The sequence below is a fragment of the Mustela putorius genome, unplaced genomic scaffold (genome assembly GCF_011764305.1).
Source record: "Mustela putorius furo isolate JIRA1106 unplaced genomic scaffold, ASM1176430v1.1 tig00003845_pilon_pilon_pilon, whole genome shotgun sequence".
Classification (NCBI taxonomy): Eukaryota; Metazoa; Chordata; class Mammalia; order Carnivora; family Mustelidae; genus Mustela; species Mustela putorius.
This window is the reverse complement of record NW_025421998.1, coordinates 18,818,016-18,832,690: the sequence shown is the minus strand read 5'-3', so window position 1 is coordinate 18,832,690 and position 14,675 is coordinate 18,818,016. Positions and strand designations below refer to the sequence as shown.

The 14,675-nt window shown below is 50.3% G+C and overlaps 1 protein-coding gene across 6 annotated transcripts in view; it reads right to left on the bottom strand.

Annotated features, from left to right (window-relative positions):
* ATXN7L1 (ataxin 7 like 1) overlaps positions 1 to 14,675 on the bottom strand; it is a 235,713-nt gene that overhangs the window by 141,962 nt on the left and 79,076 nt on the right. For all 6 annotated transcript variants that reach the window (XM_004739561.3, XM_004739549.3, XM_004739548.3 and 3 more), the window contains one exon: positions 11,133 to 11,237. In XM_004739561.3, the coding sequence (XP_004739618.1) occupies positions 11,133 to 11,237 (105 nt within the window). The remainder of the gene's footprint in view (positions 1 to 11,132; positions 11,238 to 14,675) is intronic.

Sequence of the window (14,675 nt, the reverse complement as noted above, 5' to 3'; positions counted from 1 at the left end):
AATCACAGGGTTTGCCAGAGGCCACACCTTGGACAGAGATCGACAGCTGTGGTTTTGTAAAGCAAAGGGAACTTTCTCCGGAAAGAAAGTTATTATTATTCATTGCACACGAAGCAGGATTCATCGTCGTGGAACGGTTTGCTTGCTCCCAGTCATTACTGCCCCCAGACCACTTATCTCTCGAGTCTTCTGCTTCGCCTAACTTGTGCCCAGTTTTCCAAGGGGCCTGGCTCGGCGCAGCCTTCCCCAAGCTGCAGGATTCCCTGGATCCCAGGACGCCACTAACTGCTAAGAAGCCATGGCAATTTAACAGCACCTTCCTCCAGAGGAGGGAACAAGAAAGCTGACACAGTCAGTATACACACGAGGGGAGAAGGGCTTTGACTTTAGAAACAAGAGGGCCTGGAACCTTCCTTCACATCCCCGAGGTGAACCTATACAGGGCTTCCTCGTATGGGACGCTCTCAGTGACCCCTGCCATGCACTAAGAACCAGCCCCTTGAACGAGAAGTCCAGAGACCCTTCTAAGGGGACAAGCGCTCAGCAGACTTTGAGCTTCGACAGCAGCTGGGGTCCTGCATCTGGGTGTGAGGCAAAAATGGTGTATAATCCCCACGCCCTCAAATGCCCTTCTGTTAGAAAGCACAGAGCCCAGGGTTTGGGGATCGTGGACTCTCTCTATGGCCAGTTTCTCCTCCAGGGTTGGTGGGGGAGAAAAAGAAAAAAATCTTTGTTTCTCTGCTCCGGCACCAGACGAAGTGGGTTTGTGTCTGGGGTCACATTTTTGGAAACAGAAGTGCCTGACGATGACCTTGATAGTTACCCCGTGTTTGTGGCTGGATTAAGATAAACTCGGTGATTAGAATCCCCAGTGAAAGAGATGTTCCTGTGTTTCACTCCAAGACCTTAGATCACTTTAATCCTCGCAGAGCAGCCGCGAAACTCCGGAGGGATCTGGGCGCAGGTCCCCCAGTGTGCGTGCGCCCAGCTGTGTCCAGCCGCAGCTCTAGCTTTCACAGTACGGTTCGCCACACCAGGGAGGGACCACTGCCTGCGAAGTGCTGCCCTCCTCACGGCTTGGGATGCAGAGGATTGCAAAATGACCTTTGAATCTGTGCTGGCCACATTCTTTCCTCAGATTTAAATAAAGCGATGACTGTTCCGCTGATTTTCCTTGGTTGATACAGCTCCGAGGAACGGAGCAGGGCAGACGCACAGCGGGGACAAGCCAGTGATGAGTCAGAAGCCGGGGGTCATGTTACGGGGAGAGCCCTCCAGAAATCAGCTGTGGTCAAGGATCAAAGCAGCAGCCTCCCAAGCCGCCTGGCGAGGAAGGACGTTTCCCCAATGCTGCCTCTCCAACCGGATTGCAACAGAGCTGGTCATTCTCCTTCAAGGAGTGGTGTCTTCAAATGAATGTACTAGTTTACATGTGGAATCTGGTTTCTTCACAAACAGCAAGCCAATTTTCCTTCATTGTTTGCTTCCTCCCTCTCTTCTCCCTTCATTTTCAAAGACATATACTGAGCAGCAACTGCGTATCCAGCATCATCATTAACGCAGGTAGTATCACGCAGGTGATAACAGGGGTCCTGGCTCCTTGGAACTACTCCTGGTCGTGTGTGTGTGTGTGTGTGTGTGTGTATGACAGAGAGAGGGAGAGAAAGAGAGGGAGAGAGATGGGACGGATAAGTCAGTGAGCACTTCCAACAGCCCTGACGTATGCTAATGCTGGTGAAGTGGAGGCGCCAAGGGCACCCTAACAGGGATCAGAGGAGTCTTTCCTTCTACCCGACTGCATATCAAGTCCAGAAATACGCTCCATGCCGAGACTCAGGGATGCATACAGCTCATCCGCTGGTGTTTGCAGGTGATCCTGCTGCACAGTAATCAGTCATAGAACATGGGGATGCTGGGGGCAGAGGAACGTGCTGACAATTTGACTGGGTGGCAGCTGACCTCAGCACAAAGGCAGATAGAATACTTGGGGCTCTGTCAGCCTAAAAAGAGGTCCATCAGGGATGTAAAAATGAAGTCACCCGCACTTGGGGGAAAAAAAAAATCTCAAGACCCATCTGAGATGGGGATTGTCAAGGTCAGTTACAGCCTATGGTGGCAAATCTAGGGGCTTCTTCTCTTTTCTCTTCTCACTCAACTTCTTGGCATTTGACCAGGTCTACTTAAGGCTCTGCTGCCTTGGCTTCCATGTTGTCATCCTCTGCTGCTCACTAATCCTAAATGTTGACCCCTCTCTTTTCCAATGTGGCCCATCATCAAATTCTGTCAGTTACTTTTCCAGAACGGACTTCAAAGTTATCCTTTTCTATCCGCACAGCGCTGCATTCGTCCTTAGGAGGTTTCCCAGGCTCCAAGCCACCAGAGTGATCATCTAAAAATATCAACCAGATTATGTCTTTGCCTCACTCGATGCCCTCAGTGTCTTCTCACCGCACCCAGAATAAAACCCAAACTGTGGGCCCTGGCCTGCAGGGCTCTATGGTTCTGGTCCCCACCCACCTCTCCTGCTGGGACATTCTTGTGACAGCTCTTTATAGGACTTGACTGCATCTTTGTTTATGTCATTTAACCTCCCAGAATACTAGCTTCAAGAAAGCCATGCCCTTGTCTGTGATGCTCACCACGATACCCGCAACACAAGAACAATACCTGCATGTAACAGGTGCTCAGTAAACATTTTTCAAATAAATGAATGAGTCAAAGCCATGCGACTCTGAAGGTGACCCACGAGATTCAGCCTTTAAGAAACAGGCTTTGATGAGATTATAAGTAGACTTTTTTTTTTCAATTAAAGATGAATTCAACAATCCTAAGGTTATGAAGAGCTTATTGATTTAGCTTTAAATTTGAGCTGAACTGTTACATCTGCTGTTTGTGAGCATTTCTACTTAATTCACAGAAACATGCAAAAAGGGAATTTTGATCGGTGTAGAGGAAAGCGCCGACTGTGGGCCTCAGGGATCCGTTCTTTTGTTGGAGATACAGGAGAACCTACAGGTGCAGGTACTGCTGAAGGTACCCACTCCACCACCATGAGAAGCTCCCTCTTTTTTACCTGTCGATATTTAAAGGGGCTCGGGGCTGAGGCTCCAAACACACTCACTAGGGCTGATTTATTCCTCCCTTCTTCATTGTGCCCGAGACTGTGCCCAAGTTCCTGACCTCTGCCAGTGAGCAGACCAGGTCAGTAGTGTGGGTGAGGAAGAGAGGGAGTTCAGCTGCCTGAGAGCACCTGTGCAGATCCCACAGGGGACCGTGACGACCTTTCTGTAGCCAAGCCTAGTTATAGTGCTGCAGGGAGCTCCAGGCCCAAAACTTTCCACCTGGACCATGGTTACAGTGACTTGAGTCAAACAGAGGTTGGAATCCCGGTTCTGCCACTTACATCGGCTGGATCCAGAGAAGATTTCCTAAACCCTCTGAATTTCCCTTTCTTGGCTGTATGATGGGAAGAATATGACCATGTGGTGACAGGATTAGCTAACACACGGAAAGCTTAGCACGTGTGAGGCTCACCACATGCGTCAGCTTTATCATCATTGTTGTTATTGGTATTTGTTTCCCATTAGCAGAGCAAAAAGAAAAGTCCGGGTTGGGGACCAGGTCAACCTGCTCTGTTCCAGACCCAGCATTGACTGTAACTTGGGCAGATGCAAGTTCAAAATATAAACACTTGAACTGGAGCACAACGCAGTCCTACTTGTGGGTTCTTGCAGATGTAATGCTTGACTTAAGATATAACCGTTTGTTAATCGGTCTGTCGCTTCTTTCCATAGGGATCTCTGTAGGATTTGTAGGAATTTCCTTAGGACCTAGTATAGGATCCACACTTTACCAGGATGATGGGAAGATGCTATCAGAAGAAACAATGGCAGACACTGCTTCTGATCATAAGGAACCCCAAAGACATACCAGTCTAGGAGCTCATTCTGGACTGGGGTACATTCATCAAATTAAAGGTAAAAAAGAACCCTACTAACAAAATAAAGTTTGCACATATTCCCATGCTCTTGCCAAGCCTTATTAATTAATGCTGTCAGACTCGACAAAGACTATGTTTGATGAGAACAATTTCCTTTAATTATTTTGTACTTCTCCAGGGTAAGTCTCATAAAAGACAACGAACAGTAACAACAACAGAAATGTAATCTCAGCAAACAAATCCAACTGCATTGACACTCAGACCCAAGGTCTCTGTGTGGTGAACACGAGCACCTTCAGACAGGAAGTCCTCTAGGATCATTAGTTGCTGATGATTCCTGAGAAGCCCAGGGGGCACTGACATTCAGAGGGACTGACTGTCTCTAGGGCTCAGAAGCCCAAATGGTGTGTTTCCTCCTCAACTAGAGGTCACCCGGAGACAGCCAAAGTGAAAAGAACAATGGCAGGAAAGCCTGGAACCTCCTTAATGAGGCTCCCGTGTGCAGGGCTGCTGGGCTGTGTCGCTCTCGGGACCCAACCGACACCGGCATCTGGACATGTGTGCAAGGAACGGAGGTGAGTTGCTGTCACTCATTTATTTTCCTGCTCAGCCTCTCTGCTTTAGCTCACAGTTCATTAAATCCTGCTGCATTCACCATCAACATGCAAAACAGCTACTTGAAGGGCATTCAAAAATATAATCAGGGAAGGGAATAAAAAGCCCTCTCTGAGAAAGAGGGGAAAAATTAATCCTCTCTTGTCTATTGAATGACATCTAGGTTCTTTGGTTCGAATACATTCTTTTTTTTTTTTTTTTTTTTTCCCAGTAGCAGCGACTTCCCAGGATTATCTCTGTGTGATGGATGGGATGTGGGGCTGCGGGGCTCTCCTCGGCGTGGAGGGCAGGAACCAAATGTGGCTGAATGATCTGTGTCTATGGATGTGCTCTTTCTTATGCCTCTTCTCCCCTTTTTTGGTTTGAGGTGGGAAAAACGGCGGCTTCGGGGCTTCTAGAAGAGAGCTTGTATTAGGGTTGGCATACAAATGTGACGGGGAAATTAGCCCGGTGACCAGCTCCGTGGAAGCCGAAATAGTAAACTTTCTCCACGCTGCCGTGTGTGATATTCTGTGGCAGTTATTTCTGGGCTACGTGTGTATGTGCACGCACATTCACTTTCATGCAGAGCAAAATTTAAATATAGAAAAGCACAGGATATGCGATAACACGTGGGGGTGCTCTATGTTATGGGAGTCGTTTTTAACCGGGGCGGTTTTTCTCCCTTAGGGAACACTGGCAGTGGCTGAAGACAGTTCTGGCTGTCATGATGGAGGTGGTGACTGCTACTGGCGTCGAGTGGACAGAGGTCTGGGAAGCTGTTCGGTGCCCCACACTGCACAGGGGGTCCCCAACACAGACAATTAGCCAGCCCCCGACGGGACCGGTGTCACTGGCGAGAAGCCCTGCTTTACTGTAGTAGCTCATTATGCAAATATATTGGAGATAAGGAGAGGAAAAAAAATCATACTCCTTTCATTTGGACAAATCCTACAACTATAACTTCATAAATGTTCAACCCCATTACAAAGATACTACTTAAATCTATTTAGTCTTCTTTTCGGCTGACTGCAATATTCTAAATTGTTAAGGTGTGCCACTACTGAAAGTAATACTAAATTTTTTTGTCCATGGTAGGCACCTCGCACCTCCTTGCTTTGAGCTGATATCCACGCCTGTGCACACAGGTAAGACCCCTGTGCACGCGTGTACACATGCACATGCACACATGCACCCACATACACGTATCACAGAGAGAGGGTTCTTTTTGGAAAGATGGTAACAACTGCATCTCTGGGATGAGGGTGGGCCCCACAACAACTGACGTAAGAGGAAGGTCTCACATGCCGTCCTCCGACTCTGTTTTATTTATTTATTTATTTTAAAGATTTAATTTATTTGAGAGAGAGAGAGACAGCGAGTACAAGTAGGAGGAGCAGCAGATGGAGAGGGAGAAGCAGGCTCCCCACTGAGCAGGGAGCCCATCATGGGGCTCGATTCCAGGACCCTGAGTTCATGACCCGAGCAGATGGCAGATGCTTAACTGACTGAGCCACCCAGGCAGTCCCTGGACAAGATTTCATTACAAATCTCTATAGCTTATTGCCTGGTTTTCGATAGCTTAACTTTCTTCTTGTTAGAGCAAAATTTGTTTAATTATTGTATAAACTACTTTCCAAAGGCAACTTCTTTTTCTTCTTCTTCTTCTTTTTTTAAGTAGTCTCCATGCCCAACATGGGGCTTGAACTCGTGATACTGAGATCAAGACCTGAGCTGTGATGGGAGTCGGATGCTTCACTGACTGAGCCACCCAAGAGCCCCAAGTTCTTTTAATCATTACAACCACTTTATGGGTTAAACCTCTCTACCCACTTTAAGCATCAGGAAACTAAAGCACAGAGAGGCCAAGTAACCTGCCCAAGTCACACAGCTAACAAATGGTAGAGCTGGAACTTGATTCCAAGCAGACTGACCACAGAGAGGCTATTTCCAGCCATAAGCCAATCACACCATGGCAGCGTATCAAGCTACAACTCGGGCTGGACAGCCTCCAAGGTGAGGCTTCTGTTTCCCCTTTGTGACTATCCCTAAATCACCTCATCAACTCACCTAAGGGGCTTTAGAAATAGAGCAAGCCCTCAAAATTCTAGATCGTCTGGGTAGAGGTTTAAAAGGCATTGAAAGGACCCTTGCACACTCAGGAAACAGAACTCAGAGGACCAACACAGGCTCCCAGAGAGCCCCCGCCTGTGCAAAGCACAGCTTTTTATGGCTGGGACATCAGCATGGGGCACAAAGTCAGGAGCAAACAGGAATGCAGAGAGTCCTGGGAATGGGGACTCATGGGACCCCATATTGGCAAAGCGGCCAAAGCAGGATGGACCCTGGCAGAGTCCTCAGAGAGGGTCCTGGAGTTTCACGGCGTTTCCAGAGGATCTGACACTGGGACCTTATGCGAACGTAAACCCAATCTATAGAGCCATATCCTCGGGACTCCTGGCCATGTAATCATCTCCAGGCTGACAATTCTTGCCTCCAAGAGTATGCGAGGCTGAAGATCAATCACGGGCCAATGTCTACAGGCTGACCTCGGCGCTCACGTCCCCCGAGACAGGGCAAGAAACGAAGACAGGAAGCATTTTACTGAATCGGTTTTCTCATTTTTCATAAGAAACATTCAACTTAATAAGAAGGAGCCACACTTTATTGACAATAAAAGTGACCCTTTCTTTATTTCTTTACCATGTGCCAGGAAACTCTACTCTATTCTCCTTTCCTCACAGTAACAGTGAGGCAAGAACTATCACCTTCATTTTAGAGGACAGGGAGGCTCAGAAAGGTCATGCAATTAGCCCACCGTTACACAGACAGTAAATGTTAGTCCAGGTTCTAGCCCAGGTCTGTCTTACTCCGAAATTCATGGTTTTCCCACTATGGCTTTCAATTTTTCATGTTACCATCAACCTTCAAAGTCCCCAGAACCAACTGCCTAAATACTTATACACACACACACACACACACACCATGAACTTTTTTCAGTTTAACTTAAGCAACCAGGACATGGAGATCTCCGATATCGTCACACACCTATCTCTTGCTCTCCATGCCGGTAGCCATAAAATCCAGGAGTTGAGTCACACATGCTGTGAATGATTAAGTGGCTAAGAGAACATCCTATCCAGTCCCGTGTCATTTAAAAAAGTGACAAGTCCAGGGTCTCAGGGCTGGGCACGGCTGAGCTGGATTTGGCCCCAGGAGCACTGGCCTCTAGGAATGTCCCTCCCAGTGCACCCCAGCTCAGCTTCCTGGGGTCAGTGCTCGTGATGATGGGTTCATTTTGGGACGTGGGAATACAGAGCTGACAAGACACGTCCCTGGTCCTGAAAAGATCTGAGAGGCGGGTAGAGGGATGAGACAGTCCGCAGACAACCGAAGCACACGGCAGAAGATGTCGTGGCACAGGAGAACAGAACTCGATGGCTCCGCTCCTAGGAGGGATGAACAATGTCTAGCTGGGGGCCACGGGGCATGGTGCCACGAAGAACCCGTGCTCTGGGGGTATCTGCAAGAAGGTGCTTCCTGCCAGTGATTTCACACCAACCACTCCATGAGGCAGACCAGGTAGAGAGATAGAGGCAGCCGGCCCAAGGTCACCCAGTTAACACGAATTTCTTTGTCTGGCTTCCACCCCATATCCTCCCCATTACAACAGACTTCAAATGCTGTCTTATGGACCCCCGCAGGCTGGGGCTCAGGAGAGGCCAGGCAGGCAGGGCTCGAGCCCCTATAGGAAGTTCAACGCCAGTGGCTTCCCTTTGCATATATATTTTTGGTGGGGTTCTCCATGAGATGCCTTCTGAAACAAAGTTCTGATAACAAAATAGGGGATAAATACCCGTACTCCCAGTTGCTAACCGGCCAGTGAACTGGGGCAGCTCCCGGAGTCTGGGCAGGGCGGGGAGGGCAGGGGACCCCTGCAGATGGCATGAGGGACAAGGGCTAAGCAAGCCGATGATGCACGTCCCTCACTCTGGAGTGACGCTGCCTGCACTGAACTAGGCTCTGCACCTGCCTCGCTTGGAGACCATAGGCACAGAGCTCCTGAGCCCGAGCCTCCTCCCAGTCAAAACAGGGGTCATACCGGTACCTGCCGCACAGGGCTGCTGAGAGGATCACACACGCGAAGATCAGGAAAGCGCACGGCACGGTACTTGGCACTTAGCACAATGTCCCTCTTATGAACTTGTTGGAAAAGCAAGGCTAGTCAGAGGGGATAAAACATAGAGAAGAGAAGTATCATGAAGCCACTGAAAGAATTCTCAGGGACACTGAGAACTCCTCTCTGTTCCCAAAGAACAGCTGTGACTCCGAGCTCTGACTTGCATTCTCCCGGTCTGTTAAGTGTGGGCTGTGCATCATCAGGACAACCTGAAAGACAAGGTTTGGCCGCCTCTGTCTGCTGAGCTGTGGTTGTGTTCCAACCACTACTCGTTAGCTCGTTCGGCAAGAAGCTTGACAGAGTCTGGGCTTCGAGTGACGAGGTCGGTCACCCCAAACCCACATACTCATTTACTGCCACCGCTCAGAGAAGATGGCCACAAAACCCCAGGCTGTTCCCCTGAACTCGACTTGGCTTTTGAACTGAAAGGCCTAGAACAGAGGGAGGCGGGAGCATCAGCGGAGCCAAGCCCTCGAGACCTCTTTCACTGGCTAGATGAGGCATCCCCTTAGACAGAACTCTGCAAGGCACAGTGAGGTCCCAGGTCCCTTTCTGGTTCCTTCCATCACAGACTCTGCCAGTGAATCAAGTTCCCAGGGAAGGTTTTGATGGCCTATGGAGTTTTCATCTATCCCATTCACATCTGTCCCATTCATCCGTTCCCATTCCCCAGTGTGCAGAATAGCAGCAAGGCCCTGCGAATGAATGAACGCCCACTACATTCGGAGGGCTCTAGCCTCTGCATCTTCCCAAGACAAACAGAAGCCATCGGCCACGCGGATTCCACGGTCATTCACTGAACAAACCAGCTGTGTGGGATCCTCCTGCCTCTGCTCTGCTTTCCATCCCCCCACCTGTCACCTTAGCTGGTAGGTGTCACCTCTGGGTCTCTGACAGCTTCCCTTTGGAAAGGCCTGCCCTTTTCTCTCCTCTTGGAAGAAGAGAGGGTCACTCGCTGCAGAGCACTGAGCAAGAAGGTCAGCTCATGCCGAGCACACAACTTGCTCCTTTCGGGCTCAGCCTGCCAGAAGCGGAAATGTTAGAGCTAGAAGCACCTCTGGAAGTCACTCTCATGGAAGACACAAAGAAACCAAGCTCACGGAGCTGGCCGCAGGGACGGTGGGAGACTGGGCCTCTATGCAGAAGCTCGCTGTATGGCCCTTTCCCTCGGGCCCCCCGCTCTACCTTGTGTAGGTAAGGAAGTTTTGGAAAGCACCTCTAAATCCTGCATTCTCTGTCTACGTATTAAAAACACAAAATATTCTCACTATATATAGATACAGATATAGATATAGATATAGATATGGATATATCATACACATACATATGCATAGATGATATTAGAATACATAAAAACTATTCTAAAGGCCCAAAAACACTTACTGAAGAGCTTGGATAAGCAACTCCCTTTACTTCAAACCTATTTATTACCGAACAGTGACAACTGAAGGGGGTGGGAGAGAGCCAGAAATTTCAAGTGTGAGAAGGGAAATGTGTGGTTTACAAAAGCATACCCAGGATTATTATCGCTTTGATTTTTTAAGGCACCATATTTAATGTGCTTTGAGCTACAACAGTAAAAAGGGGGCAGCGAGACATTACATTCACCCAAAGAGAGTGGGGCTTAAATACAAAGCTCGGGGAAGCCTCTTCTGGAGTTCACAGCTTTGGAAACCATCTGGTACAACTCTCTGCTCAACGATAAGGAAACTTCCATCCCCAGAGGTTCAGCGACTGCCTGTCCGAGGTCAGTAGCTGTTTATACGTTCCTGACATAGCGGTCACATGGACTTTATCTGTCCTGTGTCCGTGGCACCTGCTCTGAAGGGGGGCCTAGGTTTGCTGGTGACCTACCGAAGGGCATCTATGACACCAAGGATGTAAAGATACAGAGGGAAAGCAAGTTCCCAAACACAAAGAGCATTCTTGGAGACAGAGAAACTGAACCTGAGGCAGGAAGTTCCAGGCATTTCCTTGGGGCAGCACCCCCAACAGCCCCCACACTAGGCTGCCCTCAGCCCCAGCCCGTCCTGGGGGAAGAAACCCTAGGAGACTCAGTCTGGCCCCCTCGTTCAGGGATGTCAGGCTGCAGGGCCCATTCCTCAAACCACCGCTCTGCCCTTCCTCTGGTCACCTTGGGGAGGCCCTTGGAAGGTTGGGCGGATGGCTGCCGTCTGGTCCCCTTTCCCTAAACAAGTTGCACGTTTTCTCTCCTTTGCTCTGACAGGGCTGAGCCTTTCAGAAGAAGGACTACAGCTCAGAAAATAGTGCCCCTGAGAGTAGAGGCAGAGCCGCAGGAAGAGTTTCCCTACCGCCTTGGGCTGAGGCAGGCACAGGGGGCCGACCCTGTCTGGGGGCCAAAGTGGCGGGGGGGAGCGGCGGCTGCGAACGTGCGGCGGGGTGCGGGGGTCCACTTACCGCAGTGCGCCTGGAAAACCTGTGGCTTGACGGCCTGATTGCAGGCACTGCACACTACGAGATAGAAGTCGTCATGTGCGGGATAATGGCCAAATAAGTGCATATCTGTGGGGGAAATGAAAACACGGTGTTTTGAAAAAAGCAATTAAGTCTCAGAAGGTCTACAGTTTCCTCTCGCAATTTCCTCAAGGACAGTTTTTCAAACGAGACACGTAGAAAGGCAATGATCTTTACTAAAGGGAACACGGTCCGTGCTCATGGGGCTCCCAGCTGTCACAGAAGCTGCAGCCTCACGGACCCCCCTCCTCATGTCATCCCTGGAGGTGGACCGCTGTAACCCTCGGTGTGGACAGCGTGGGGGGCTGCCCCGGGTCCTATGCTGCGGGGAGTTACCTCGTCCCGACAGAGAGCCCACGTGCTAGTGGGCACCTGATGGGGCTCCAGTTATTTGAGGATGTGGGGGGGGTCCCCCCAAGCCCATTCCAACTTCAGCAGAGGTCTCTCAGGTGGGTTGGGGGGGCAAGAGGCCTGTGAACGCTGCTGCCTGTGTTCTCCACCGCCTGAGGGAGACCCCATGGCAAAACCTCCAAACAAGCGATTTGTTTGCTGCCCTCATTACCTGTTACTCATCTGCCCGATATTTACCATGCACCAAGTGCCAGGCACTGGGCTCGTGCCAGGAAGGACCACTGAATGCCAACGAGGGCCCCACTCTCCTGGAGCGCACGGCGGCAGAAGAGACAAGTACTAGACAAAGATCACCATGTGGCGCTCCCTGGGGTTCATGCTAAGGAGAGGGATGGAAGAGTCCCAGCAGAGCGCGTGGCCCCAACCTGCTCAGAGGCATTGAAGAGGCTTCCCCGAGCACGGGGTATTTTGGCTGAGACATCGGGATGCATGTGGGTTCAACAAAGGGCTGGGGAGGAAGGTTCCAGGGCTGCCAAGGTAGGAGGTGCTGTGTGTCTGAGGAACCTCTTGGTTCTCTGAGGAACAGAACAAGGGGAGAGCCCAGAAGCTGTAAGGCTTGTGGACGGTAAATATTTTTTAAACCTGATTTTAAAAACGACAGAAGCTACTGAGGGTTTTTGAGCAAAGCAGTGGCACGATCAGCTATACACTTAAAAAATCAGTGGTGTGGCCTAAGGGACATGAAAGCATACGTCCACACAGAAACTTGTTCATGTGTGCTCCTAGCAGCATTATTCACAACAGCCAAACAGTGGGAACAACCCAGACACATGTCCATCAACCGGTGAACAGATAAAATGAGTCCTAAGCAGGATCATGGAATACTATTCAGCCATGAAAATGAAGGAAGTGCTGACACCTGTTATATCCTGGATGACGCTTGAAGACATTATGTGACGCGAAAGGAGCCAGACACAAAAGGCCACATGTTGTAGGATTCCATTTGTCCAGGGCAGGCAAATTCAGAGACAAAAATTAGAATTTTTTAAAAAAGAGTTTATTTATTTGGCAGAGAAAGAGTTAGAGAGAGAGAGAAAGAGAAAGCGCGCACATGCACAAGTAGGGGTTGGGCAGAGAGAGAGAGAGAGGGAGAAGCAGGCTCCTCGCTGAGCAGGGAGCTCCAGACTGGATCCCAGGACACTCAGATCATGACCTGAGCTGAAGGCAGACACTTCACCCACTGAGCCAACCGGGCGCCCCTCATGGGTGAATTTGTACAGTATGAGAATAAAAGTTGTCAAAAAAGAAAGAAAAGTTCTGAGGAGACACGGTTATACCCCCTGGAGTACCACTGGGTGCACACGGAGCCCTGGGGGCACCTGACCCGGACTCCGCTCAGCCCACCAGCTCTAGAGTCGCTCCAGAATCACACAGAACAGGAGGCTCAGGGACACCGACGCAGCAGACACAGGACTTGGAGGACTTAGAAGATAGTGCCTGCATGAGCGCACTTTCTGTCGCAAGCCTCCTGAACTTCCTCTCCTTACCCCCCCAAGGCCTCATCTTCTAGACTCAACCTGTGTCTTTCACAAAACCCCGGCAAACACAGGATGGTTCCCCCAGCTGTAGAGCTAGATCACAGGGAAAGCCTGGTGGCCCAGGATGCGGGGGTAACTCGTTTATCACCCAGCAGCTGCCTTCCCAGGGGCACAATCAGCGCTGCGCCCTCGGAAGAGCCCCACTGCCCGGAGAGAAGGGGGACAGACACGTTTGTCACTGGGCAAGGGGCTGAATCCCCGGAAGAGGCGCGTGGCTGTGCGGGTGCTGCTGGATCTGGCCGCAGCAGGTCCTCTCGAGGCGGGGGTGGGGCTGGGGACGCAGGCCCCCTGAAATTCTCACTTGTCGGTGGCCCTGGGTGCGGCCTGTTATTTCCCCTCTCGAGGACTCGCCTCTGTTTCCACTTCCTACTAAGACTTGTTACCACAGGGCAACGTTATGAGTCAGTGTCTCGTGGGCGGGAGGCCCCGGGAAAGAGAGGTGGAGAGAACCCAGCCATGACAAGTGTCCTGAAGCATGAGGAGGTCCATGCTGGGCCCAGCCAACGTGTCCGGGGCCCCTGGTTCAAGCAGTACAGCGTGGGGAGGGTGGCTGTCGGTCTCTTTCATTGCTGACACCACTCAGTTCTACTCTGGATTATATAGTTCTGTTTATTTTTATAATACACGTCCTTTTTTTTTTTAATGACAAAATTGATCCATGTTCTTTGAAGACACATTTGAAAAAGGCAAAAGAACCAGAAAAAAAAAAAAACCCACCGGTAACTTTTATTCACGTTTTGCATCTCATTTAGATGTGGTCGCATTTTACGTCCAGGAACATGTGAAACCAGGAGCTGGTGAGGGCTAAGACTGAGGACTTACTGATTCAGCAAGCATTTACTGAGGGGCCTTGCATCCTTTCTGCAACAGATTAAGCTATGGAGGAACAGAAGAGATTTATGAATTCAAAACACAGGCGTGAACAAAAATGTCTTGAGCGCCTACTGTGTGCGGGAAGCTGTGCAGAGTCTGGAGGCTCCGGGGAGCGAGTGGCCTCCGCACTTCTGTAGTGCATGCCTGCTGACCTGTTCGGAGGCTCTCAGGACTCCCACTTCTGTAATCCTTCAGAAATCTGCAGAACTGCCCCCTCACCTCCAAGGTACACACACTCGTCTATGGTCATGGGTTCAGCTAGCCAGAGGCTGGCTGCAGCGGTGTGTGCGTGTGCTTGAATATGGGATCCGGGAGAGAGTGTAGAGAAACCCTTAACTGTGTGCGCCTCTTCAGGCTCTCCGCTCCACTGAGACCCTTCCTGGTTTCCTCTCAGGCACTTTCAACCTTGTCCATGTTGGTTAAAAGTGTGTCTCCCACAGAAAATGAAAGGACATGCTTGCCTGCCTGCTGACTCCTCAGCTGGCCAGTCTCTGAATCTCCTGTGCAGGCCGCCCAGGTTCTGAAAGTCCAGCAGATGGGGGGCGAGATATGGGCACTTGGCCTCTCAGAAGACCACTGCCTCAGGTTGCCTGGCCGGCCATTACAATCCCTGTGCTGTTGGCTTGGGGAGGGAGGTAGGTCGGGCAGAACTGAAAACTACTAT